The 26,569-nt window shown below is 32.6% G+C and overlaps 4 protein-coding genes and 1 pseudogene across 6 annotated transcripts; 3 read left to right on the top strand and 2 right to left on the bottom strand.

The window, feature by feature from the left end:
* The first annotated feature begins 4,136 nt into the window (after nt 1-4,136).
* On the top strand, nt 4,137-5,830 carry LOC111314830 (uncharacterized). Its single transcript, XM_022916442.2, has one exon. The coding sequence runs from the start codon at nt 4,627-4,629 to the stop codon at nt 5,365-5,367; it is 741 nt and encodes a 246-aa protein (XP_022772177.2). The 5' UTR covers nt 4,137-4,626; the 3' UTR covers nt 5,368-5,830.
* A 1,869-nt stretch (nt 5,831-7,699) lies between these two features.
* Nucleotides 7,700-8,567, bottom strand: LOC111314829 (uncharacterized). Its single transcript, XM_022916441.2, has 2 exons — nt 8,271-8,567; nt 7,700-8,173 (listed from the first exon to the last, which is right to left on the bottom strand). The coding sequence occupies exons 1-2, from the start codon at nt 8,449-8,451 to the stop codon at nt 7,938-7,940; spliced, it is 417 nt and encodes a 138-aa protein (XP_022772176.2). The 5' UTR covers nt 8,452-8,567; the 3' UTR covers nt 7,700-7,937.
* Nucleotides 8,568-9,474: 907 nt separating this feature from the next.
* Nucleotides 9,475-10,222, top strand: LOC149513023 (uncharacterized; annotated as a pseudogene).
* Nucleotides 10,223-10,659: 437 nt separating this feature from the next.
* On the bottom strand, nt 10,660-16,561 carry LOC111315404 (mitogen-activated protein kinase kinase kinase 5-like). Of its 3 annotated transcripts, none has more exons than XM_089749188.1 (11): nt 16,103-16,561; nt 14,896-15,737; nt 14,713-14,800; nt 14,020-14,082; nt 13,767-13,930; nt 13,373-13,448; nt 12,750-12,809; nt 12,535-12,660; nt 11,662-11,871; nt 11,442-11,542; nt 10,660-11,282 (listed from the first exon to the last, which is right to left on the bottom strand). In XM_089749188.1, the coding sequence occupies exons 2-11, from the start codon at nt 15,705-15,707 to the stop codon at nt 11,051-11,053; spliced, it is 1,932 nt and encodes a 643-aa protein (XP_089605314.1). In that variant the 5' UTR covers nt 15,708-15,737; nt 16,103-16,561; the 3' UTR covers nt 10,660-11,050. The 3 variants fall into 3 exon arrangements, with proteins under 3 accessions (XP_089605314.1, XP_022772824.2, XP_022772825.2); XM_022917089.2 differs by having other exon boundaries at nt 14,896-15,675; XM_022917090.2 differs by lacking the exon at nt 11,442-11,542 and having other exon boundaries at nt 14,896-15,675.
* Nucleotides 16,562-18,733: 2,172 nt separating this feature from the next.
* On the top strand, nt 18,734-20,698 carry LOC111315406 (protein OSB1, mitochondrial-like). The gene is made up of 4 exons (XM_022917091.2): nt 18,734-19,205; nt 19,292-19,430; nt 19,670-19,754; nt 20,057-20,698. Exons 1-4 carry the CDS (start codon nt 18,871-18,873, stop codon nt 20,335-20,337), a joined length of 840 nt encoding a protein of 279 aa, XP_022772826.2. The 5' UTR covers nt 18,734-18,870; the 3' UTR covers nt 20,338-20,698.
* Nucleotides 20,699-26,569: the final 5,871 nt, after the last annotated feature.

The following is a 26,569-nucleotide window of genomic DNA, read 5'->3' as shown; positions in this document are numbered from 1 at the left end:
CAATAATATAATTTAAAACACATTTACAAAATAACGGATCATTACATAATTTTTTTATTATAATTAAACAATTACAAAATTATAGTAAAAAGGTTTTCCATCTATTTGAGCCAATAGGACTTGGATATTTGGTCCAACAAAGTACTATGTATTCTTAGTTTAGAGATTTGTATATCCTTTCGAGCCAAAATTCATACTCTGATAAAATTAAAAAAAAAAAAAAGCAACATATTAGAGAGATTTGGGCATTTAAATACTACAAAGTTTTTTCTTTTGTCTAAGCAATTTTTATGAGTTGGGAGCTAAAAAGAGCTTTGAATACAAAAGCAATACCATTAACTAATTTTAACAGGTGAAAGCCAATGCTTTTACTCTGTCACATACTAAATGGAGTGTGTGTAACAAAGTAAGGTTCTGTTAGGGTGACAATAAAATTAAAATTAATAATAATAATAAAATATATGTTTAGATAAAAAAATAGTGATGAAGAAATGATGAAGTATAATGAAATAAGAAAATAAAAAATAAAAATATTATGTATTTGTTTAAAGTTTAAATATAATAATTTATTTTAATTAATTACTTAATTACTAAGATATTTATTTATTAGTTTATTATAATAAAATTTATTTGTTATTTTAAATTAACAAAGTTATTTAAAATTTTTTGAATAAAAAATTTAAAAAAAAAAAGACAATTGGTGGGGATATTTTTGTACTTACACTATTTTTAAGGGTAAAAAAGAGAATTTTAAAATAGATAAAATTACAAAGTAAAAGACGGTGAAAACAAAAGAATTTCAACTGGACCTTAAAGCTCCAGTGTAAAAAAAAAAAAAAAAATTGTGTCACAATTGAATTCATTCAACTGTTTATTTTGCTTTTGTATCGTTTGGATGTAAACGATAACTTTGAATGCCAACTGCATCACACCGAAATTCCAGTTGCATCCAAATCTACCTTAAAAATATAATATCAGGAAACAAAAGAATTATTAAAAAAAAAAAAAAGGGAAGATCAACAACCATTAACCAATGGGTTGACCAGTAGTACAAAGATGAGAAACCAGCCATTATCGGTTGTCACGAGGAGTTGGGCTCTAAATCCGCCAGACTCCAACAGGACCAAACCGACAGGCAAATGGGTTGGAAGGAGACAAATTGGGCCCACCCTCATGTCATCTGGTTGCCAGCTGGAATATCAACTGCCCAACTGCTTCTTGCAAAACTTACACAATCACAGGCCCACCATAAAACTAAAAAAAAAGAGTAAGTCTTATCAATGGTGCCACGTAAGCGGCTGATATCAATCCCCGTTCACATTGCTGGACTCCAATTTACTTGTCTTTTCGCCAGCGCGTGAATCATACTCCGTTGGATTTTAAGTTTGGATTCTATTGCATCTTTTATAATATATCAGTTAAATTTAAATATTAATTTTAATAAAATTTATTTAATATAAGTTTTTAATTATAATTATGATAATTTTTATTAATTTTTTAATTTTAATTATAGTCATGTTTTAAAACGCTGCCCATAAGAACCGCTACTGCCAGCGTGTCTCTGTACGAGAATGATTTTATTATTTTTCTATCACATACATTTATTAATTAAGAAAAGCATTTAATTTTATTTATAAAATTTAAAAAAATTAATGATAATATATCAAGATTAACGAGCTCTTCGACTTCACTTTTTTCACCCATTTTCATGAATATTTTCGCCATGGATTTAAAAGCATGAGCGGCTATTTAGCTAAATCAGAGGGGGCCAATGCCCCCACGATTTTGAAAATTCTCCTTTACATATATATATATATATATATATATTTATATTATATATATTAAATAAATTTAAATTGGCCCCCACAGATTAAATATTAAAATATATTAAAATTTATCTATTTATTTTATCCACTAATCATTATTCACAAATATTTAATATTTATTAATTTATCTTAAATATTAAGTTACAATTATACAAATTTTAAAAAAATTAATTTAACTTTTTAAATTCTAATTTACACTTTCAATTGGATAAAAATAAATAAATTTAGATTTTTTTTCTTTGATCTAATTATTGTAACATTTTTTTTATTCTAAAAAGTTTCTTTAAGCTCTTTTTGTTCTGATTTACCGCTTAATTTTTTAGTTTTCTAAAAGTATATATAACAAAATTGTTAAAGATTAGTTTCTTAGTTTATTTTTATCTTTATATAATATATTTGTGTTTGTCTTTTAGCTCAATATGATAATTTTTTTTTCTCGATACTTTGTTAATGTTTTATACATAACAATGACTGTCTTGATAGTTTTTTATTTTACAATGACTCTATAGATTTTAATATAATTAGAGGTTAGATAGCAACCAACATGACTTGATATTAAATTTTTTTTAAAAATGACTTCATGGATTTGGTTTTTGGTCGAATAAAAACAATTTTGGATGGATAATTGGAAAGGTATTTTACATGATAGATTGATTCATGCTGGAATTGGTTTTTTAGTTTTAGGTGATTATATAAAATTTCAAGTTAAGTTATATTAACTTTTAAAATGAATTACTCAATTGGGTTATATGTATTTGATTAAAAATATAATATTAATAATTGATTTATTTATATAAATTTTTTAATTTTAAATTATCAAATGAATTAATAAGAAAGTTTAGTTCAGAAAACTTGGTGGTCAACATTGAAAGAAAAACTGTTGAAACATTTACACTATGTTTGAATTGGAGGGAAGGGAAGGGAAGGATAGAAATGAAAGAAAAATAAAAGAAAGTAATGAAAATAGAAAAACCCTTCATTTATTTAGATAAACTTTTAATTTAAATGAAATGAAATAGGTGAAAATTTAATAACATTTGGTTCCCTTATAATTCTCACTTTTTTTATATGCAAATTTGAGAGAAAAACTAAAGAAAGGAAAATTAAAAAAAATAATTATTTTTATAAAAATATTATTACATCCATCATTTTATTAATATTAAAAATATAGTCAAAAAAACTTAACCACATCACAATCTTCTTTAACTTTTTTAAAACTATCTAGTTTTTTAAGTAAGTTTCACATGTCTCTTCCAATATAAAATTTTTTTATAATTTTTTGGTGATTTAATTTTGATGAATGATTGAATATGAATAGACATATTTTTTTAGCTAATGAGATGTAATGTTTTTATGTAATTATTTTTTCTATATTTAATAACTTTTATATAATTACATTGTTAAAGTGATAGTGTGCTGAAATTTTGACAATAGCCAAAAAATCCATCAATGTATGTTTGTAAAATATTTTTTCTATTTCACTTGATTAAAAATCACTGATATAATAGTAATGTGAAGCTATACAAGATAGCAAACATATTATGATTCAAGAGTATTTTAAAATCATAAGCAATAAAATGTTATAATTGAAAATTTTTATTGTAATAAATCATTTCTTTTCTTTCTCACTTTTTATATAAAATAATGAGTGTTAGAATTCTTTTCCTTTGTTTATTTTATTAATTTTAATTATCCAAATAAAGAGTACATATATCATTTTCTTTCCTTTAAAAAATTTTCTTTTCCTTTCATTTCCTTTCCTTTATAAATATTTATCCAAACATTACCTTAATTCATATTCAATTTTTGAAGATTTTGTTTCTTTAAAAGAACATGGATCATAATTTTAGATAAAATTATTTATTTGATGTATTTTGTTTCCTTATACTTTTATATTATAAATTGATAAAATTTATGATTTTATAAGGTTGTGATTTTTTATTAGTATATTATTTCTATATATTTCTTATGTTAAAAAAAATAACATAAGTCAAATGAAATTATATATAGTATTAAACTTTTAGTTGGTCTCTTCAAAATCAGATGCAAAGATCCATGATTTAAAACTAATTAGTTTTCCTTATTTTATCTATTTGTAGAAATTATTCCTTTTTTTTTTTTTGTGTGTGCTTTAAAGTACATTAAGATGAAAGAATGTTGTGGGATTTAAATTTAATTTTTGCCATGCAAAAGTATTTTTTTTAAAGCTCTTATCCGTGATCATATGATTGGTACAACAAAAATAATTGTTATAACGCATAAAATCTTTTATATTGTTGTAGAAATAGTACAATTTATGAAGTGAATGTCTTGAAATCTTATAATTGATACAATAAAACATAGCTAAAACCATAATAATTTTAAAAACCTTGAAATTTTATATAACTATAATTAAATTGCATCAAGATTCACGAAGAGAGCTCTTTTTTTTTTTTACTCGAAGGGAAAAAGAGTTCGGTAGGGATTACTTCTCAATTTTCAACTTGAATTGGATTATTAGACCCAAAATGGTAAACTGGCAAGTCAAGACAAAAACACAAGGAACAAATAAAAGAAAAATGATGTAATAGTACTATGCCTGGGGATGAGCATCTACACAAACCTTTCTCTCTCTAGTCTATACTTGACCCACCACCAACTTTGTAAAAGCCAGTTTCCTGGAAGTACCCCCTTCTCAACATGCTAGGCGCCTAATATGTTCATGCACCTCCCTTTCCTTCTCTATATACAAATAACAAGCAAAAGCTTAAACACATTTCTCTTCTACTTCTACTGATCTCTAATGGGTAAGTGATAAAAGATGGAAGCAATGAATAGGTGTTCATCTTCTATATCATCATCTGATACATCTTCTTCAGAGTCATCTTTCTCTGCAAGGGCTTCGAACAAAGCCGAGAAGATCAAAGGTCCTTGGAGTGCCGAGGAGGATAGGATTTTGACTCGCCTTGTTGAAAGATATGGACCTAGGAACTGGTCTTTGATAAGCCGTTATATAAAGGGTCGATCTGGGAAATCTTGCAGGCTTAGATGGTGTAACCAGCTCAGCCCCAATGTTGAGCACCGTCCATTTTCTCATGCTGAGGATGAGACCATCTTGGCTGCTCATGCTAGGCATGGTAACAGGTGGGCCACCATTGCTAGATTGCTTCCAGGAAGGACTGATAATGCTGTGAAGAATCATTGGAACTCGACGTTGAAGAGGAGAGCAAGAGAAGGACAGCTTCAACAACAACAACAGCAGCTGCTGCTACACCAACAGGAACAGATCATACAGAGTCATCATCAGCAAATGCTGGATGGTGATAGTGCATTGGGATCTGCGGGGCTGATGATGGATGAGGAAGCGTTGACGGCGTTGACTCTTGCTCCGGCTGGTAGTGGTTTTGGTAGTAATGGAAGTGCAGTTGTGGCGGAGAGGAGGAGGAGAGAGGATAGAGTGTCGGCCGGTCAGTTTTTGGATGTGCTGAGAGATGTGATAGCAAGAGAAGTGAGAGAGTACATGAGCTTAACATTATCAGCTGAAACATCAGGGTTTCATTAAGACCAAAAAGGAAAATATTGGCCAAGGCAATATGTTTTGTGTTTCCTGTTTTCAATTTCTTTGGTGTTCATTTGGTGATCATCTTTGTTTCTTTCTTTTTTTTTCTTTAAATGCAAAAAACTTTGAAGAAATGTAAGATTTTATGAATGAATGCCTGAGCTCGAGGCATTAAACAAAAATACTCTCCAAGATAATTCAGCCTGTCACCAGACGGGAAAACACAGAAATATTGGTTGCTGAAAAATAGAAAATTTTGGGGGAAAACTATACCTGTTGTTTGAGGATTAGAATAAAATAAATAAAGATCTTGTGAGTGGTGCTGAAAATTCTTTAATGCAATGATAAGGATTGAAATGATTATTTATTAGCATCGATGTATGTAAACCCCCTTATCATCACCTTTGTTTTATCCCTAAATTCAGTTCCCAGAGTTATAAATAGAAATAATTATGGAATTTGTACTGTAGTTTGTGATCACCTGGAAAGACAAACTAGTACTAATGTTTTTGCTCAAAGTGCAAAAACACTGCAACTTAATTATATTTTGTCTCAAAGTACAATTGGGAGGAACATTTGAAAATAGCAAGCTGCTGGTTGTTTCCCACCCGAAAAAAACTCATAGATGCTGTTCAACCAAAAACAACAATAAATCCTGATTGTATTTGGCTTGGTTCCTACTCCCCACTACATCAAATTGGAAATAACTGTAGACCAAAAGGAAGCTGTTTTTTTCACCACTCAAAAGCTTTACTTTTTCCTGAATGAAATGCAAATGAATAAGAATTCAATTGTACAAAACAGCAGTCTCCACTGTCCCACATTGAGCTTTGGATATGGAATTTTACTGTGTCAAGCATTCATTTTCAGGTTCACTGAACTCTTTGCATATGCTTTTAGTGGTTCACTTGGATGCATCGAGCTCAGTCAAATTAACTTTGGCAGCAAACATAAAAAAGCGCCAAAACATGCTAACCCCACATTTTTCATCTTTTCTGCATGCTAAAATCTGGGGTGTCTTTACCCACATAAGTTCAAAGAATGGTGGACCTTGCCTGATGAAAAAATGGGGAGGATTTCTTTGATAGAAGGGTAGAAAAAGCAAGAGAAGGGCGCACTCTCTTTCGATCAGGCTGGAAGCAGATTCAATCGAAGCTCTGTCCCACTTTACAGCATCACCTTTTGGTTTTTTTTTATTTGATCAAGGCTCGCATTTTTAAACGTGCCAAGACCCTGTGCCTTTGGCCAAAAAGAAAGTTTTTAAGAGAAGCAGCTTTCAGTGCTAGCTGTTTGGTTTAAGTTCAGAGGTTCAATTATATTTATTGCACTCATGATATACATCCAATACGCAATTTTTAAAGATGTGTGAATAGGAATAACCTTAATTTCAAGGGAATCAAGCTCTTTATTTCATGGGGGTCAAAGTTCTAGAGGAGGACAAAAATATCTTAGAACACAAGTTACAGATTGTGAAAACGTTGAATTTTTTGGTATCTGATTTAAGCTAAAACAACTTCCATTACAAGAATGTTATGCCTGAATCCTGACAAGATAAAGGATATTTTACTAATATTCATAAATCTCTAATTTTATCATATCTGAAGGTCTTTTTGAAATTGATAAGTAATCAGTTGTCAGGAGACACTCCACCAGAACTGACAATCTTTGCCAAATGCCATTACAAGTACATTTGCACGGATCAAATTTGAGCATAAAATCAATGATCTATTGATTTTGGTTCCATCTCTGTCATTCTACCTCTTGGCATACTAACTATAGGCACGGTGTACAGCCAATGAACAATGGTCCCTATTGTTGTCAAAAGAAGCATCATTGCTAAGGAGACGTGGCCCGGGTAATCTTTTTGTTAAAGGATAGATAAGAAGTGAATTTATTTATAAGTTTTAACCTTTGTTTTTAAAATTTTTTATTCTAATTAATTTAAATTATATCATTATCTATAACTAAAAAAAACAAAACAAAACAAAATTTGACATTCTGGACCTCGTATGACGAAAGCTGAGCTTTAGTTCTGAGGTTAGGCAGGTTAGGAATTGAAGGGCAAAAGTAAGGTGGTTTCTGTTTTGGGGTAGAAGCCTGAATTTACTTATGGATTCCACTTACAGAACCGGCATATATAGGATTTGATTATACTTGATTGTCAGGATATGCATGTTCTATCTGTGACAAACCCTGTCATTTTATTATGTTTCTGATGAATATATGGCAAAAGTGGCAAAAAGTTTTTGATTTTTCTTTCATTCCCGTTACAAAAGTGAGGTTAAACATTTTTGCCCTTTTTTCTTTAGTTTAACTAAATCTGATATCCATTCAATAACAAGAAACATACAACACCTTTGCTTTAACAAAAACGAACACCAATTCACCAATTTATTTCCTGTAACTATACCAATCGAACGGAAAAATAAAACAAAATGTATAATAACATAGAATGGTTTTATTACTGATGATCAAGTGATGACCCTTTATTATATTTATTCAAGCAAGGTTGATGGTCCTCTCCCATGTGATGGAGTGGCTTCAAGCCGAGCACAGTGATTGTATCAAGGATTTTAATAACGTGGCCAAGGCACAATAATCAGCTTCATCAGCCCATCTTTGCAGTCATTACCTTCAGCAGAAGCAAAGTAGAAAACCCTCCATTGGTTTAGCACAAATTTGTAGCCATCACCTTGCCCTTGTGTTGGATTAGCCAAAAGCTTTGCTTTGCTGAAATCGCATGTCAAGTAACTCCACAAGTTTGGCAGCAAGTAAACGCTATGAGCTGGGGTTTTCTCATATTTGAACACTGCACAAGTTATACAACAAATGGTAAAATAAACATGAGTAACATAGAAAATGGAACCAAAGACTCATGAACTTAATATGGTTTGGTTGGTATGAACCTAAGGTGTCCTCAAAGTAAAAAGGTGCATTGTTGGCCGCCCACTCAGTGTAGTTGTAGCCATAGCGCCAGTTTTCAGAGCCTCCAACGACCACGGTTGCAGCCTGAGTGACTGCCAAAAGAGAGGCAGCTACAGCTACCAAGAGGATAACTTGTTTAGCACTGAAGCCAGAAGAAGCCATTTTGTTCTCAAGTTTCTCTAGTGGGAATGAAAAAACCTAGCTTGGGAATTGGGATGAAGAGATGCCGGTGAAAACGGAAGAACGAGTTGGGGCTTTAAATAGGAGAGACATGGCAGTATTCTTCAACAGGATCCTCCTCTAGAATCACATTTTTTTCTATCTCTAGAAGGGGAATAAATTCAACATTTTCACAATTTCAAACTAAGGTAACTTCATTGAAGCTAGCTTTAATTCTTTTTCTCATTAACTTCACTGAAACTATCCAATAGAATGATGAAAATTGCATTCTCATTGCCTTTGAAAAATGTAAGCCAAAGGGGAAGGGTGTAACTGTCATCTGAAAGGGTTGAAGAGCAACAATTGGTCATGAAAAATTCGGTGGATGTCCATTTTGAGATAGAACAAAAGGGTTTGGATATGATTAGGGGGCCGTTAAAGTCATCCAAATACAACTGAATGTTGGTTAGTAAACCGGTTTTAAGTACACCTGACACGCGGTCAACCGGCGGCATTTCTCCTAACTCTTACTTTGAGAGGTTGAATGTTAACTGAAATCTGTTCACTAAAAAAAAATGTCAAGAGCCGACTTTATTAAAGTGGACTTTCAGAGACGACATTTTAACTCTTTATTCAATTTCAAGGCCGAAAACCCAAAAAAAGGGTTAGCTTTAGGCCGATGAAATAAAATAAGTCCATGGAAGGCAATAAGGTAGCCCGGCCCAAGGAAAAAAGACCATGGAAAATTTGAAGAAATCCTTGTCGGCTTACGTTGCACCCATCCCATTAACGGTGTCTTGGTTCTTGCGGGAGTTGAGTTTCGAAAGTGTTCAGCGGTAAGTGTTCTAGATTACTTTGCGATACTGCCTCCCTTGGTATTTTTTTTAATACGTTTTAGTTTGTGTTGCTGATTTTTTTAATTGTAATAGCAACCACAACATGAACTCTATTTTTTTCAAATGCAGTGTATATTAGTTCTAAATCTTGGATTCCACCGTTGTGTGCAAAAAGGATAAAAAAGGACCCATTTTGTTTTTTTTTTTTTTGGATAAATAAAAAGACCCATTTTGGAGGCTATATTATTGTATAAAAAAATGATAATTAGAGAAGAAGATGAGTTCTGCTCCCAAACAAAACTTGTTTTGTCTGAAATGGCCATGGGATGCAAGTAAACAGCCTAAAAGTCCTAACCTTTGTACCTTTGAAGGTCTATGGTTAATCAATTCTATGCAGAATCTTGGATCCCTTGTTCTAAATACCTTCAACTCAGTTCCGAAATCCTCTGCTTCATGGGTTAATAATTTTAATCCTGCCCAATTGGCTGCTGGGACTAGTCAAAATAGCAACTTGAAGTTGAAAATAAAACAATTGAGTCCCGAAGAACAGGTGGAGGCAGAGCATTGAGCTTTTGCATCAGCACTAGCGAGTGGGAAGGAGGCTGCAGTGATTGAGTTTTACTCACCTGATTGAGTTTTACTCACCTGAATGTAGTTTTACTCACCTCAATCACCTGATTGAGTTTTCCTTAAATTTTTCATGGAGGTGGAGAATAGGAATTCAGATTGGCTCAATATTGTCTTGAAACAGTTAAAGGACGAGAGGAAATGGAAAAAAGTAATAACAAAAAGTTAGTGGGAATCTATGGGAAGGTGAAAGTCCAAAACCTTTCCTGGAGAAGCCCTTTTCAATAACGTCGACGAGCTTTTGCAGTACTTTTTTTTCTGGTTAGTGTCAGAAACCATGGATGACAACCTTAACAATTATCCAATTCAGACAATCCTTGCACTAATTCTCACTGAGCAGCACGTGAACACCTCTGCCAATCTTTCTCCTTTTGTAGCCAACCGATGGTCACCACCACTGAGGTAAAGAGAGAAACCGCCATCCTCTCTTCTTTCCAAACTGAATCCTTCCTCTTTCCCTTTCCCTTAACCCTTTTTCGTCTCTGTTCGAATAGATTTGATTTGAACAGGGCAGAAAGAAAGGATTGGTGTCTTTTTCACCGTGTTTTTGTTTTTTTTCTTAGTATGCTCAGCCTGTAGAATGATGTCTTTCAAGGGCTCAAACAAATATTCTTTTCATCATATTCTGCTGGTTGGTGTCGAAGTTATTTTTCTGCACCACAGGTGAATCAAGTTCCAGCAGTCGTAAAAAACAGCATGCTTAAATATGGTAAACAACTCAAAACACGTATGTTATTTGGCCCAAAAATTAGAAGAAATCAATGATATTAGCAGAGGAAACGAATTTCAGTTTAACAAAACATGATCAAGTATCTACAGATTCTTTCAAAGTTACAGCCTACTAAACCTATAGATGAACTCATTCTACTGATACAAGACCTGAACGAAAAAGAATGAGGAAATTATCAGCTTACAAAAAGCAGCTAAGAGGATTTAGCAACTAAGAAGCCCCGTATTTACAGTACATGTATCAGCTTAACCTATGCTAAATGCGCTCATCACAAATGCCCGAGATGGTAATGTAAAAAACTCTCCGCTAGAAACCCCACAGGATTTTTTTTTTTTCTAGATAAATGCCGGTTTCTCCAAGGTATCCACATTGGAGCCTTGCTCTCGTACCTATCTATCTGAAACAAGTTTCAGATTTGTGGGACTTCCTTTCCTTGAGTCTGCCCCAGAGCACATGGATGATTGTTCACTGCACCAAGTGGCATATTGCTGGAAACATGTGAAGAAGGGCTGAAACTATGTGAACCATGGATCAGTCTTGTTGTAGATGTATGAGTGGAGACCTCAAGAGGGGAAAAGAGGGAATGATGAGAAGCCGCAGCGCAGTTTATGGTTTTGGCATAGCCTAATTGACCAGTCTCACTGAGGAAGATAGAGAAAGAAAACAGAAATTATATATCCTGAAGCCAGATCAAATAGTCATGCATGATAAATATTTAAAAGATGAATAGTCCAGGGTGGAATGTAGGTGAAGAAGGATCAAACTCGTTCCACATCAGTGTGAATATGCACATTGTATACCTATTACATGGTAATTTCCCATTCGTGATCCTTGTGCTTGGGGAAGTAGACATCAATACAAGTTTATGGGTAGAGCAGTTTCTCGGACTATGTGATTTATCCTATGTGAACATAGACATAGTATTAGTGTACTATTGATAATTGCATTTCAGCGCAAGATGACCATGTTATTTGGAGCTCATTAATGGTCCAAAACAAAAAACTTCTGGTTCATGCTTACTGTTAGATTCATTATAGAAAATGCCTGCACGAGGACCGATCCATTTTGATCAGCTGAGTTCCGTACAAAAGGATGCTCAAGTAGCTTAGCTGCCGATGGCCGCTCTGCAGGATTTCTTTGAAAGCAACAATGTAGAAAATCCTTTCCTTCTGGAGATAATGCTTCTGGTATAGGTGGGGTTTTGTTCAGAACCTTGAACATAGCCTGAGGCTGATTGATACAAATTGACAGTCAAAACATTAACATAAGACCCTTGGTAAAAACATTTTTTCTTTTCTTAGTTAAAAGTATGAAAAAAAAAAAAATCGAATCACACTATATAAGAGGTGGCCAGGACAAAGAAAATGTGTTTCTTGGAAAAGGAAAAAAAAAGGAAATTTCTTCAATCCCATGTAAATTGGATTAACAAATATATTGCAGAACCGTATGAAAGTTCATTTGATAATAACAGCAAATCTATCAGAAATAAACTGAGAGCAATTAAATAACACTGAAAAAAGGAAGATGCAAAATCAAAGTCACGGTATGAAATAAAATAACTTCTGTCTCTTGAAATTTGGAAATTGGTTCTGATCTAGCAGGCTCTCTCCTAAACAAAATCCTTTGATGTTGAGAAATGATACTGTTCTGCTAATGAATGCATAGTTTTTCTTCAAAACAGAATGCTAGCGAAAGGCAATGATACGTAGAATAAAATTTAAACTATTTCCTAGCGTATTAATGGCTTGAATTAAATTCAAGTGAGATTATACTACTATCAGGCTCTGAAAACAAAGAATGCTCAGAGTTTTGAAGAATCCAGTCTACAATAAACAATGATGAATAAGGTTTGATCATAGGCATGCCCAAATAAAAGTTTGAAAATAGGCTTACCCCTTCAAGCCCACTCCAAGGAGGTTTACCATTAAACATCTCAAGGACTGTACAACCCAAGCTCCATATGTCAACAGCCAGGGCAAGATTTGGGTTGGAATCCTTTTGCATGACAGCCTTTATGACCTGCAACAGAAATAACAAAGTAAAAAAAAAGAGTAGAAACAGCCATGGAAATCATAAAAATATGTACAATTTACTGTAATGTGAATCACCTCAGGAGCCATCCAGTAGGGACTGCCCTTCAAAGACAGCTCGTATGATAGTGCCGTCAGCTGCAAAATAGAAAAACAAAGAAATAAACAATTAGACTGAAAGCTTTTAAACAGTCATTTAGCACATATCACCAGACAAACACAATCAATCATCATAATCTCAAAGTTTAGAGCAGCTTCTTCATAACTTGATAGAGTGCATAATTCGAGATAAACAACCGTAAAGGTGGCAATTGATATCCTTGTGCTATTTATGACCCTAAAGAGAAACAGCAGAATCCTGCCTAAGGTTAGAAAACTTGGCCTTTGAATGAAGAGGCTTGACATAGGACTAGCAACAAGTTCTCATTATGTAAGGCAATAGCAACCCCTACACATATTTATAACAGGTGCTGAAGCATGTAACCACAAGAATGCTCCATATGTCACCACAGAATGGTTATTGTTGAAACATGTAAATTGAGACGTGATCAAATAACATATGTAAACCAGAAAAAAAACTGCAAAAAGGAATTATTAAAAAAAAAAAACTAACACTGAAGGAGCATGCAAAGGTAACATAACATTTAGAGAAATAAAATTTGCACCAAACCATAATAAGTAAAAGGATGTCAAAAACTTACATGTTTTGCCATGCCAAAATCAGCAAGTTTAACGACACCATTGGCATCGACAAGCAAATTTGCTCCTTTTATATCCCTATATGAACAAGCATTCAAGTCAAGGAAATTTTATGTCAACATGGAACACCAAATCTACAACACAAAAACAGATTCCCATCTTGACAAAAATGTTTCTAATTCAACCATTTGGATAGTTGCAATATGGATTAAAATTTTCCTAACTAGAGAAGGCCTATTGATACTTTACAATTTTACAATATATACATTTTGCAGAGGTTTGTTTCCCCATCGCTTATTGGTTCACTGAATTTCGAAAGTAGTAAGTGTAAATGTAAACAAAGAAGTTAAGCTGCAATGTAAAATTTCATTCCTTCTAATAAAGCATGATTTTCACCTGTGGATTGTCTTTGAACTATGCAAGTATGCTAAGCCAGATAGAATATGGCGGGTGAAATTGCGAACTATAGATTCTGTTATAGCCCCACAATGTTCACGGATATATTTATTAATTGAGCCGGGATGGACATACTCCAAATATATGTAAAAGCGATCATCAACCTACATATGAAAGAATGACCCCCAAATTAACCAAGCTTATTAAAATATCTATTCAAGCATAGTGTAGGATAAGCGGAAGGACCACATACTATTTCACTGCCATAATATTGAACAATATTTCGATGCTTTAAATGTCGCAAAACTCTAATTTCCTGCAACACATAAGACCAGTAAGATTCTCAATGGTTTAAAAGAGATAAGTTTACAGCAAAACTGAAAGTCCAAGTAATCTGATTGAAATTAAGGAATAAGTTCATTTTCAGTACATGTAATAGAACAGTCAAAAGCATGGTGTAAAACTTGTATCATGATCTCAGATAAATATGATTAACTTAAGGGTTTCATGGACATTAACAAGTGCTCTTAGATGCTTAGCAGAACAAAAGGAAAAACTTAGTGAATGGTCTTAAACCAAACACGTGTACTTCTAAGACAAAATTTCTTTCCCTTAACCATGATGGAAAAGAAAATCCTCGTACAACAGTCTGTTTCCCATAAAAATCGCTTATAGCATGATCAATTTGGAGGATAATGATGCTATGCTTAGAATCCACTAGATGAACAACGAATCAGAAGCTAAAAGAGTGAAATTCATTGAGCCAAAAATACTTCTTCTCTTCTTTTTTTCCCCTTTTTTAGGGGGGAAAGAGAATAGATCATAAATCATACTGCAGTTCTAAGACAGTTTCAAGCCCCAAAATTGCAACAGATAGTGAAGAAGGAAAAGTAAAATTGATGGCTGCTAAGATGTAAACTAGAGCTAAAGAACTTCAGAGGATAACCTGCTCTAACTGTTTTATACATTCAACAGATTTAGGGTCGTCAGGGATGATATCAACTTCCTTCATTGCACACAAAGCTCCGGTCTCTCTGTCAAAAAAATAATATATAATAAAATTAAAGAAATGTCAGGTAAGTTGAAATCAAGAAACCACTTTAAAAATTGCTTCACAATGCTGGCATACCTGTTGGTTGCTTCATAAACACTTCCATACGTACCACGTCCAAGAAGTCTTCCTTTCTGCCATTGGTTTATCATTGATGTTGCAATTGGCTTTTCTATGATGTAATTTGAAACAGGTGAGGGTAGTGGCAACGGTGATTGTGATGATAGTAAAGCTCCAGGAGGTAGGGGCAACGGATGGGCGTTTACTTGAGTATTATTTTCAAGCCACTCCTTATGGCTCTCCATGGGCAATTTATGGTGTGGTGCTACTGAAATTTTATTTAGACGGGGGCTATGTGGTGGAGAATGGTCAGGAGAGTGTACAGTTTTTACAGGTGAAGTATATGCAGCTGACCTACCTAAATCTGGAACATATATATCTATCAAACCCCGTAATTCTTGAGGTCCTGAGGAGGAAGAAGAAAAAACATCTACTGCTTTTGATCTTTGTGGGCTAACGGAGGGACTAGAAAAAGCAGTTGTTGGAGCACTCCTGGCTGGAACATTCAGCCTCAAGTTGTGGTTAACATTCCCCAAAATTTTCTCATGCGAGAAACCCCTACGACGACTTAATAAAGATTTGGTTGAACCTGTAACATCATTAGAATAAAAGTGATCTTGGGTGTTTGATCTTCGAGGACTTGCAGGGGTTGAGAAAAAACTTGTTACACCGCTCTTTGTAGCAACTCTTGGCTTTGGGCCATTAGTAAAGCTTTCAACAGGTTCATCTTGAGAGAATCCCTTATGAACATTGACCAATGATTTTGCTGTACTTTCAGCGGCATGATCTGCACTCTTCCTGATAATTTCAGCAGCATTACAACAGCACATTAAAATGCAATACTTCTAATGCCAACAAACCTGCTTCAACATACATACATATATGCAACCACCAGTTCACCACAAGAAAAAGAAAAAGTTTATGAGTGAATGACAACAATGAATCCACTGTGGTCAATCCAAATAAAGAATTTTCTAAAATGGGAAAAAATTATGCATCTATTATTTTAATATAGATCTTTGCATTGATGAGTTTATATATGGAATTTAACACGATAACTAAATAAAGAAATAAAATCGTCATGAACCAGCAAACGTCGGTCTTTTTTTCTTTTGGCAAATCATTCCTTTTTATTTCAGTTAACAGTTAAGGAGCTATTCAATTATTACCCAGTAAAAAAAAAGTTGAGAAATAAACTAACAAAATAATTAAAATCAAGGGCTACCTTCCGACAGAAGAGGTGAGTCCATCATCAGGTGATGCGAGTTGACTCGGTCCAGGACTCGAACCCGACGTCTTCGATTTCCGATTTCTGAAAACCTCGGGCAGAGGCAAAGGTTTCGGCACAGCAGACGAAGACCAATGTTCCAACCAGTCAGGAGACCTCGATTTCCTTGCAGGAGTCCTATCAGGCGAACCGGGAGAGGAAAACGAACGATCGATATCACTAAACCTTAAGCCAAGCTCATCATCCGTCGCGTGCCTGAGCTTCCTCTGACGCGTGAGACGGCGTTGCTGCTGTTGGCCTTGGTTATTACAAGAATTACCGGCATTGTAACTGTTGTCGTGAAGATGAGAATGAGACGACGGCAAAGAAGAAGAGAGAGAAGGAGAAGTTTTACGGGAAATAGGCATTGAAAAAGGAAGAAGAGACGTGTCTTCGTTAATCTCGTCCTCCTCGTGTAAAATTAATGCATAAAAGATAAAGAGCTTTTGACAGAGCAATGGAAACATCTCGGTTCTTTCCCTGTTTACTTTGGTTTTTTTTTTTTTTAAATAAATTAAATTAAGTTACAGTCAACTCAGATAAAAATCAGAGACTGAAAAAAACAGTTTGAACTGAAATTTTTTGAGCCTTCTAGTTTGTTTTGGTTTCAATCAAACAGCCTTGTGTTGGAAGAAATCGAAAAAATGACAGAGACAAATATACTTTCTATTTTTCTCTTTAAAAGTCAATACCTGATTTTCTTTCTACTTTCTTTTTTTAGAATTTGCGTCTGACCAAGAGCACGAAGAGAAAATAAAAAAAAAATGATTTTTTTAAAACAATAATTTATGGATGAATACAAATTAAATAAAATAATTTAAATTTTCTTATTAATAAATATTTCACAAAAAAATTAAGTATAAATCCAAATAAAATTAAAAAATATCAATTATATACAGAATAAAACAAATTAAAAAGTTAACGTTGACAAAATCAATAATACGCCGTGTTGGAGCTTTATAGCTAAGTTGAAGTGTTAGTGCACGACTCTTTCAAAATGTAGCTATGGAGAGTTTTGATTTATTCCATTTAAAAAAAAAAAGGTAAAAAGTGGTACATCAACACTAAAATTTGACTCATTATTATTGTTCTTATTTATTTCTGGATTATCCAAAAATGATAAAGTATGAAAAGGGCAAAAGCATGTGAAAACTTCGTAGTCCAAGTCAAAATCAATTTTAGGTACATTCACATACTAGCTCTTATTCATTTTCCACGTCTATAAAATTTTGGAAAACACTCCAAAAATTAAAAGAAAGGACAAAGAATAAATTAGTTAAGCTAAATACTTGATTTAACATTAAATATTTAGAATATTACTCTAAACGTATCGTTTTATCCAAATTAAATCAAATTTATTATTTAAGATGATAGATAAAAATTATGTGATATTTATCAAATTTAAATATTGTTTTTTTATTTTTTTTTTTCTATTCACTCTTTTCCTTGCACTTTCTCTTTGTCTTTAAATATCCCATAAACAACCCAAAATCTTCTTCTCTCACAACCGATATCATTTGTTAAGCAATATCAAATTTTCAACTAACAACCAAAAGTCACACATGACAATCCAAAAATGCCGTAGTAATGGCAAATATCAATCATTGAACCTCATTTTATTTCCTTACATTTTGCCTTATATTTTACCTCATTTTCTCAGACAAACAACTAAATTCTCATAAGCCACTCCACCCTTACCTCCACCTAAGCCATTTCCTCTTTTTTTTGGCAAAAGTCAATATGACAAAGATGTATATGGAACCTGACTTCCCTTTCACCCATGTCCTTTCCTCATCTGTTAGTATTTCAAGGCCAAGAGAGGTGGCTTGATGAGGAAGGAATGGGAAATCGTCAAGTCATTATATCTAAGTTTTTTCATATATTTTTTTAAAAAATCTAAACGTCTAAGAAGAAAAAAAAAGATGAGAGAAAGAAAAAATTTATTTAAAATAAAAATCAAAGTCAGAGACGATCAGAAAGCCATATTTTTTGTTGTTATGGTAGCTATAAAGAATTGAATAATTAGGGAAATAGTGGATGTGAGAGAGAACTGATGAGAGAAGAGGAAGAAGAAAACAAAAGTAAAAAAATTAAAACTTTTCATTTAAAATTTTTTATTTTTTTATGAGTTCAACAGCAAATTTTGATTTTTTTTCCAAGTCAAGTTGATTTTTTTTTTATCAGCCTGTGCTATATGTTTTTCAAGTGTTACAATTTAAAGAGTTAATAGAGCATGTGTTTTACTTTCTTAATTTAAAAAAAAAAAAATTGAATTGATCAAACCCGAAAACATTTGATATCGATTTGAAATCAATAATAAGTTTAATCCAGAGGTAAGCAATTAAACATTTACCCAATTAATTAATGGGTGGAGATTTAAAAAGAAGTAACCTAAAAAAATTAGAGACAAGTTATGTGTTTAGTTAGGAAAAAAATTTTTAAAGACAAATTCCTAAAAGAGGTTTTATCTTGCAAGAAGCTAAAAAAACTGTCCAAAAACCTTGTGGGCTCTTTAGAGTTTTCAACAGCCCAATGGCTTCTCCTCAAATCTGACCCAACCCAATACATAATCTCCACCGTGTCTTCGCCATTTGCAACGATTACTAACAACGGCCCCGCCGAGCTCCACCGCTTTGAATCCCACTTCCAGCCGAATAATTCGTCGCTAAAAAAGACTTCGCTGCAAATCTCTCCACATTTGCTGATCATTTCCACGTGTTTAATTGATGATTGCGCGTGGTATCAGAGCGGTAATCATACGAAGCACGTCCCAATTTCCCCTACGAAATTTCACCTTTTTCCATTCATCCGCTGTTTCAAACCCTAGATTCTCGAATTCATTCGTCGATGATGACGAAGGAGGTAGCGCGATTTACCGACTCGCACTTAAATTCCAGCGGCCGACGACGGTCAAAGTGCAGCCTAAGTTGCGGAACCATGTGAGTTTCATAGGAACAGTGGATCGGCCTCTCAAAGTTATTAGGACTACAAGGGCCGACAATTTTGGGGTTCACACTTCGCTTAATGTCAAAAACCCCCAAGACTCCGATCGCACGTTCAAGTCAGTTTCTTTCTTTCTTTCTTTTCAAGTTTTTTTTTACTTTATATTGAAATTTTAATGTTGGGATTTATGGTTTTTTAAAACAGGATATTACTGAAGATGTGGAAGGAGATGGGGGAAATGTGTGTGAAATATGTGAAGCCTGGTGATTTTGTTTATGTTTCAGGGCATTTAGGATCTTACTCTAAGGCTGCTGAAGATAGACAACTCAGATTGTGTTATGAGGTTCCTTGGACAAACAGTTCCTTCTTTTGTTCTTTGCAATTGTTCATGTTTCAGGGAATTTAATAAAACTAATACTGCCTTGGTTAATGTTGGTGTCCTTGCCTTTTGATAGAATGTATTGAGCTAACTTGATAAATCCAATGTTATGTATACCGTTGCTTTGATGTATACATTTACTTGCTTTATTGTTTTTCATGGAAATATGTATTTATGTGGATTGATTTAATGTATTATTTTAGGTAATTGTAAAGGAGTTGAATTATGTTGCACAACATGGTCATAGATCAACCTGCCAAAATTACAAGGAATTACAAGCAAAGCGAGGTACAAATGTTTGTCTATCATTCTTAATTTGTATGGTTTATTAGTTGTCTGTTTTGCTGTGAAATTGTAGCTGGACCTAACCTAGAAAACAGCTTCTTTTGTTGATTTATACGTATCCTTCACCACTTAGCTGGACAGATGTTTAATATCTCAGAAATATAATGTTTGGCCAATTGTAGGAGTTTGTGATCTATAATCTTAAGAAAATTATAGAAAGCACTCTTCAACTGTTATCAACTTTGAGGTTTTTGATTTCTTCATTTGCTACATGCCTTTTGCATTGTTTCTTTCTCTGTTAAAAGATGTAGGTGAAGCTGGTATGGAAAGGTATGATAGCCAACTTTACTTGTGGCAAGTATTTTTTTCGAGCCCGTTTGAATGGTGGGACAACAGGAAAAGTAAGAAAAATCCACGGCAACCAGATTTTAGGCACAAAGATACTGGTGAAGCTCTCTGGCTGAATCCCAATGATCCTCCTTGGATTAAAAAGCAACTTGAACTGCTTGATTCAAAATGGGCAGAAGGCCTAGGTGATCAAGTAAGTTCTCGTTATCGTGTATCTGAATGGGTGTATGATGAATAGGGTAAATCTGCAGGACTTGAAGAAGAGTAGGTAGTAATATTCGGGTTCACTACAGGGCAGCTACAAACCTATAGCATCAGGGAAATGCAAAGAAAGATCTTTGAACTTAGCCATCAAATGAAGGACAGTAACAAAAGAAAACAACTATGTTATCAATAGGGGATTTAAGGTGATTGTAGAACTAGAGCTATGTGGCTAACTGTAATTCTGATTCTTTATAGCACTTTAGAGGTCTTATTACGTGTTTGCTTTAGTTGAAATATTTTATTGTGGAATTTATTACTTATTAATCTTACAATATATCAAAACTTTTGTAAGACAGTACAAAATACAAATGAAACGTGAATACACTTTTGTACCATTCATTCATATTTGAAAAATTTTAGTTTCTTTCCTGTATGTCTTTCACAAACCCAAGTTTTCACTAAATCTGACAATTTAAAATATTATATGTAACAGGACATGAACATGATACAAAAATAACACCAAAGTGATAATTGAAAATTTTAATAATAGCTATATATGGATTAATAAAATTAAAAAATATAGATTTTATATTTTCATATTGATATAAATTATGATATGTAATTTTTATATAAAATATGATATAAATATATAAATTTTAATATTTTACACTGAACAAATATATAAATCGTAAAGATTTCTCAGTCTAGATAAAGTGCGTCATGTCTCTTACAAATGGATTTCTTGGATTGGCTTGGCTGAGTAGTGGGCGCTGGTTTTTTTACATGTACTTGTATGGATTAATGGTTTTGCTGTTCCCGGATCTTGGGCTATTGCAATGGCCCATATGATTTTCCTAAGCCTATGCTTTCCATGGTGCAAATAAAACTCAACTCATTGCTGCAAAAATATTTTTATAAACAAAGCCTACTGCTCCATGGTGCGAGAAACAGAAGACTATTGTTTCATATTAGAGAGGTAAGAAGTAGAACATAAACTACATTAGAATTCAGAGGAAGAGTGGACAAGCGTGTAGGTTTACAAATTTTAACCCAGTTCCACAAACAGCAACATGTAGCGCATTACAAGCGTGCTTGAAGGTAATTGCATGTCAAAATGGTGATCAAGGAGACAGCATAAATAGTCCAGGCCAGACATTTGAGCCAGGGAAGAAATGGGATTGTAATGGCTATGAAAAATGATGTAAAGGCAAAGAAGAAACCAACTTGCTCAAGCACATCGGCCGCAAGATAAAATCTGGAATGTTTTATGAATCTGCTAACGATTAGGAAAGCAAATGCAAATGTTATTGAAAGAGATAGTGTGTGAAATATCAGAGGAAAGGGCGATTTAGTTTGCAAAACCTGGAGAGCCATTTCAATTGCTGAATTTAGACAGAAGGCAAGCAACACTAGGGACAAGTCAAACTTTTGTTGATCAATAACGAGCCTTGCTGGTTGAGGTTGGCCCTCTGTTGCTGCTTGGAGTTGTTCGTGAGCAGCATTTCGCGGCAGTTGTTGCTGTGGTGGCAAGAAAAACCGCAAGAATTGGCAGATATATGCAATATTTGAAAGAAAGAATTCTCGGATTGCAATATCCATTTCGATGACTACGGGCAAATGCACATAGAGGAGCAAGTCTTGTTTTGGGTTCTATTTATTAGCCCTCAGAACCCTACAAGTTCAAGTTCCGTTCGCCTTTTTAATCACAAAAAGTTCCATTCGCCTTTTTACTTCATTCCTTTTTATAACAAGTTCCATTCGCTTTATTACTTTTTATAGAGTTCCAGTCACTGAGTACAAAGATCTTGTTCCTAACTTCCTATCACCAATTATCTTTAATTAGAATATCAATATTGCGCACTTTCAACGCTGCTCTTAAAGTTAATGTTGAGAAGCCAATGACAAAATGACGTCTGTACTTCTGCAGTTGGCCTTATCAAGATTTCGAAGACAAACCTTAGGTGAAAATTTTTAGATAAAATTTATGAAATTTTTTAATAAAATAATTTAATAAAAAATTTAAATTGATAAATTAATAAAATTTAATAATATATAAAAAAATTTATAATTTTAATTTGATTAATATTTATTTAAGGAAAAAAATTTTATTAATATTTTAATTAAAAATATTTATTTAAAAATATAAATCAAAATTTATTAAATTTTTTTAAAATTATACACATTTAATTTATATAAAAAAATTTGTAATTTATTGATTTTGATTTAATTATTTTTAATAAAAAATTTCAGAGCATATGCTTAAGAAGTTTCGCCTCAGTCTTTTTCGGATGGAATCGTCTACTTATTAAAATATTTTGTGTCAATAGGTGGTGGAAATAACAACAGAATAATTTAAACCTCATTTTGTCCATTGATAGATTTTAGTCAGGAAAGTTAACTTTAATTTCTCTTTTACTTTATGATATAAATATAAAAATGTTCTTTTGATTTAATTTTTTGACTTTGATTTTTTATTTAAAAATTATGAAATATAATAAAAGTATTATCATATAATTAATTAATTAATTAAATTTATTATATAACAAACTATTATTTTTATTAATTTTTAATTATCATTTAATAAAGAAATTATTATTTATCTTAAAAATAATTTAATATTTTTTAATTATTTTAAAATTTTAAAATTAAATATTAAATATTTTAAATTTTTCGTTATATATAAATTTTAATATAATATCTTTAATGATAATTTTTTTTCTAATTACAATTTACTTCATTTCTATAATTATGCTTACACTTAAATATATATCTTTATCATTAATTATAATTTTATTATTATAATAATTAATCTCATTATTATTATTATTATTATTATTAATTCTATTGAAATTAATCTATTCGTCCATATAAATAAATTTTTAAATTGCATTTGGATCATTGATTAATTGATTCGTAGCTTCTATTGTTAATGTAAGCTGTTTGAATTACCTACTCTCGCACAGTTTAACCTTTTTTTTCTTGGCATTGGAGTCTCTAATCGCCACTGAAGTTAAAGGGTTCGATAAAATATCAATCTTTTCACTGCACCCTTCTTCCTTCTCATGTCCCTGCCATCTTTATTTTTTAATTTTTTAATGTTAATTCACCTTACCGACTATCATAATTGGCATCACTACATTTATATCTAAACATATATCCTACCATTATTTTAATCTCACCATAATAATAAATAATTTTATTTTCATCATTATTTTCAATCTTATCATCTATCTAATTAGATTATTAGAGGCCATTTGGATTTAGTTAAACCTTCATTGGGATGTAGTTGAAACCTTCAACTGGATTGAAATTATGTGTGACACATCAGTGCAGTGCAATGGGGTGTCTTTTAATTGCACTGGACCTTTATTTTTTCATTGGATATTGTCCCCTCCAGTGGAAATGTTCTTTAATTATATAATAAATCATTGATATATTTCAATGATAAGTTTGGGGTTCACTGCAGGGCAGCTACAAACCTACAGCATCAGCGAAATGCAAATAAAGATCTTTGACCTTTGCCATCAAATGAAGGACAGTAACAAAAGAAAACAACCATGTTATCAATAGGAGATTTAAGGTAATTGTAGAACTAGAGCTTTGTGGCTAACTGTAATTCTGATTCTTTATAGCACATTAGAGGTATTATTACTTGTTTTCTTGAGTTGAAATGTTTTACTGTGGAATTTATTACTTATTAATCTTACAATATATCAGAACGTTTGTAATACGTGTACAACATACAAGTGAAATGTGAATACACTTTTGCACCATTCATTCATATTTGATGACTTTTAGTTTCTTTCCTGTATGTCTTTCACAAAACCCAAGTTCCCAGGTAAGGTGTGACTTGTGGCTCTTGCAAATGGATTACTTAGATTTGCTTGGGTGAGTAGTGGGCTCCGTTTCTTATGCATGCTTCTGGGTGGGCCTTGAGCTAGTACGATGGACATATGATTTTCTTTTGCCCATGCTTCCCATAAAGCAAGTAACTTTGCGTATTTCTCAACCTATTGCTGCAAAAATTATTTAATAGAAAAAAAGCCAATGCACCATGGTGCGGGAAACAGAACATTATAGTTACATACATATTAGAGAGGTAAGAAGTAGAACATAAACTACATTAGAATTCAGAGGAAGATTTGACAAGCGTGTAGGTTACAAATTTTAGTGTTAATTTATTTGATAAAAGGAGGAAAGGAATCCAGTTCGACAAACAGCAACATGTAGCGCATTACAAGCGTGCCTGAAGGTACTTGCATGTCAAAATGGTGATCAAGGAGACAGCATAAATAGTCCAGGCCAGACATTTGAACCAGGGAAGAAATGGGATTGTAATGGCTATGAAAAATGATGTGAAGGCAAAGAAGAAACCAACTTGCTCAAGCACATCGGCTGCAAGATAAAATCTGGAATGTTTTATGAATCTGCTAACGATTAGGAAAGCAAACGCAAATGTTACTGAAAGAGATAGTGTGTGAAATATCAGAGGAAAGGGCGATTTAGTTTGCAAAACCTGGAGAGCCATTTCAATTGCTGAATTTAGACAGAAGGCAAGCAACATTAGGGACAAGTCAAACTCGTGTTGATCAACAACGAGCCTTGCTGGTTGTGGCTGGCCCTCTGCTGCTGCTTCGAGTTGGTCGTGAGCAGCATTTTGCGGCAGTTGTTGCTGTGGCGGCAAGAAAAACCGCAAGAATTGACGGATATGTGCAATATTCGAAAGAAAGAATTCCCGAATTGCAATATCCATTTCGATGACTACTGGCAAATGCACAATGAGGAGCAAGTTTGGTTTGGGTTTTATTTATAACCCTTAAACGCAACCATTTGGTCCACTTCCTTTCTCCTTTATTAATTATATAAAAAATAGTGAGCCAATCTCATACATTCCTAGACCTCCCTTCCCCTTTATTAATTATATAAAAAATAGTAAGCCAATCCCGTACATTTCTATATGGATCTATTAGACCTCCCTTCTCCTTTATTAATTATATAAAAAAATTGGAATAGTGAGCCAATCTCATACATTCCTAAACCTCCTTTCTCCTTTATTAATTATATAAAAAATTTGAATAGTGAGCCAATCTCATGCATTCCTAAATCTCCCTTTTTCCTTTTTATTAATTATATAAACAATTGGAATAGTGATCCAATCTCATACATTCCTAAAACTCCTTTCTCCTTTATTAATTATATAAAATCTTAAATCTCCCTTCTCCTTTATTAATTATATAAAAAATTGGAATAGTGAGCCAATCTCATCCATTCTTAAACCTCCTTTCTCCTTTATTAATTATATAAAAAATTGGAATACTAAGTCAATCTCATACATTCCTAAATCTCCTTTGTCCTTTAGTAAATGTATAAAAAATAGTGAGCCAATCCCATACATTTCTATATGGATCTATTAGACCTCCCTTTTCAACTGATACATTGCAGTTAAAGCTCACAAGCACACGACCACAGCCAACTTCATTACTATCAGCTGAATGAAGCACAAGTTCGGCAGAGGTCACATCAGATGACCCACTCAGATACACCTTTCTGTATCAAAGTCTACGGTGAGTGATAGGCTGTGACCATTTTTATGTTAACAGCTAGGGAATAAAATATTATTTCAGCCTTCTTCTAAAAGACGTTCGGCCTTATCAGGATTCGGTAAATAAAACTTATACGAGGTAAAATTTTTAAAAAAACTTTAAACAATAATTTAATAAAAATTTTTTAAAAAAATTAAAACATATAAATTAACAGAATTTAATAAAAAAATCAGTAATATATAAAACATTTATGAAAATTATTTATAATTTAAATTTAAATTTAAATTTAATCAATATTTATTTAATGATAAAAATTTTATTAATATTTTTATTAAAAATATTTATTTAAAAATATAAATCAAAATTAATTAATTAATTTTTAAATTTTATACATTTAATTTATATAACAAAATCTTTTAATTTTATTTTCTAATTGATTATTTTTAATAAATATTTTCAAAAACTTCATTTAAAAAATTTCATCCAAATCATTTTTTAAAATTTAGAGCCAACTACTTATTAAAAAATTTTGTGTCAATCGGTGGTGGACATCCACTTAGATACCACCACAACCACACGCTTAAACCCGTTTGCCCGCTAATAGATTTTAGTCCAGAAACTCAAACTTAAAATATTTTTTTGTCTTTTACTTTATGCTATAAATAGAAAAATATTCTTTTGATTTAATTTTTTTGATTTCGATTTTTTATTTAAAAATTATGA

The sequence above is a fragment of the Durio zibethinus genome, chromosome 20 (genome assembly GCF_047325235.1).
Source record: "Durio zibethinus cultivar Kanyao isolate XHJ-2024 chromosome 20, ASM4732523v1, whole genome shotgun sequence".
Lineage (NCBI taxonomy): Eukaryota > Viridiplantae > Streptophyta > Magnoliopsida > Malvales > Malvaceae > Durio > Durio zibethinus.
This window is presented reverse-complemented; position numbering and strand designations above follow the sequence as displayed.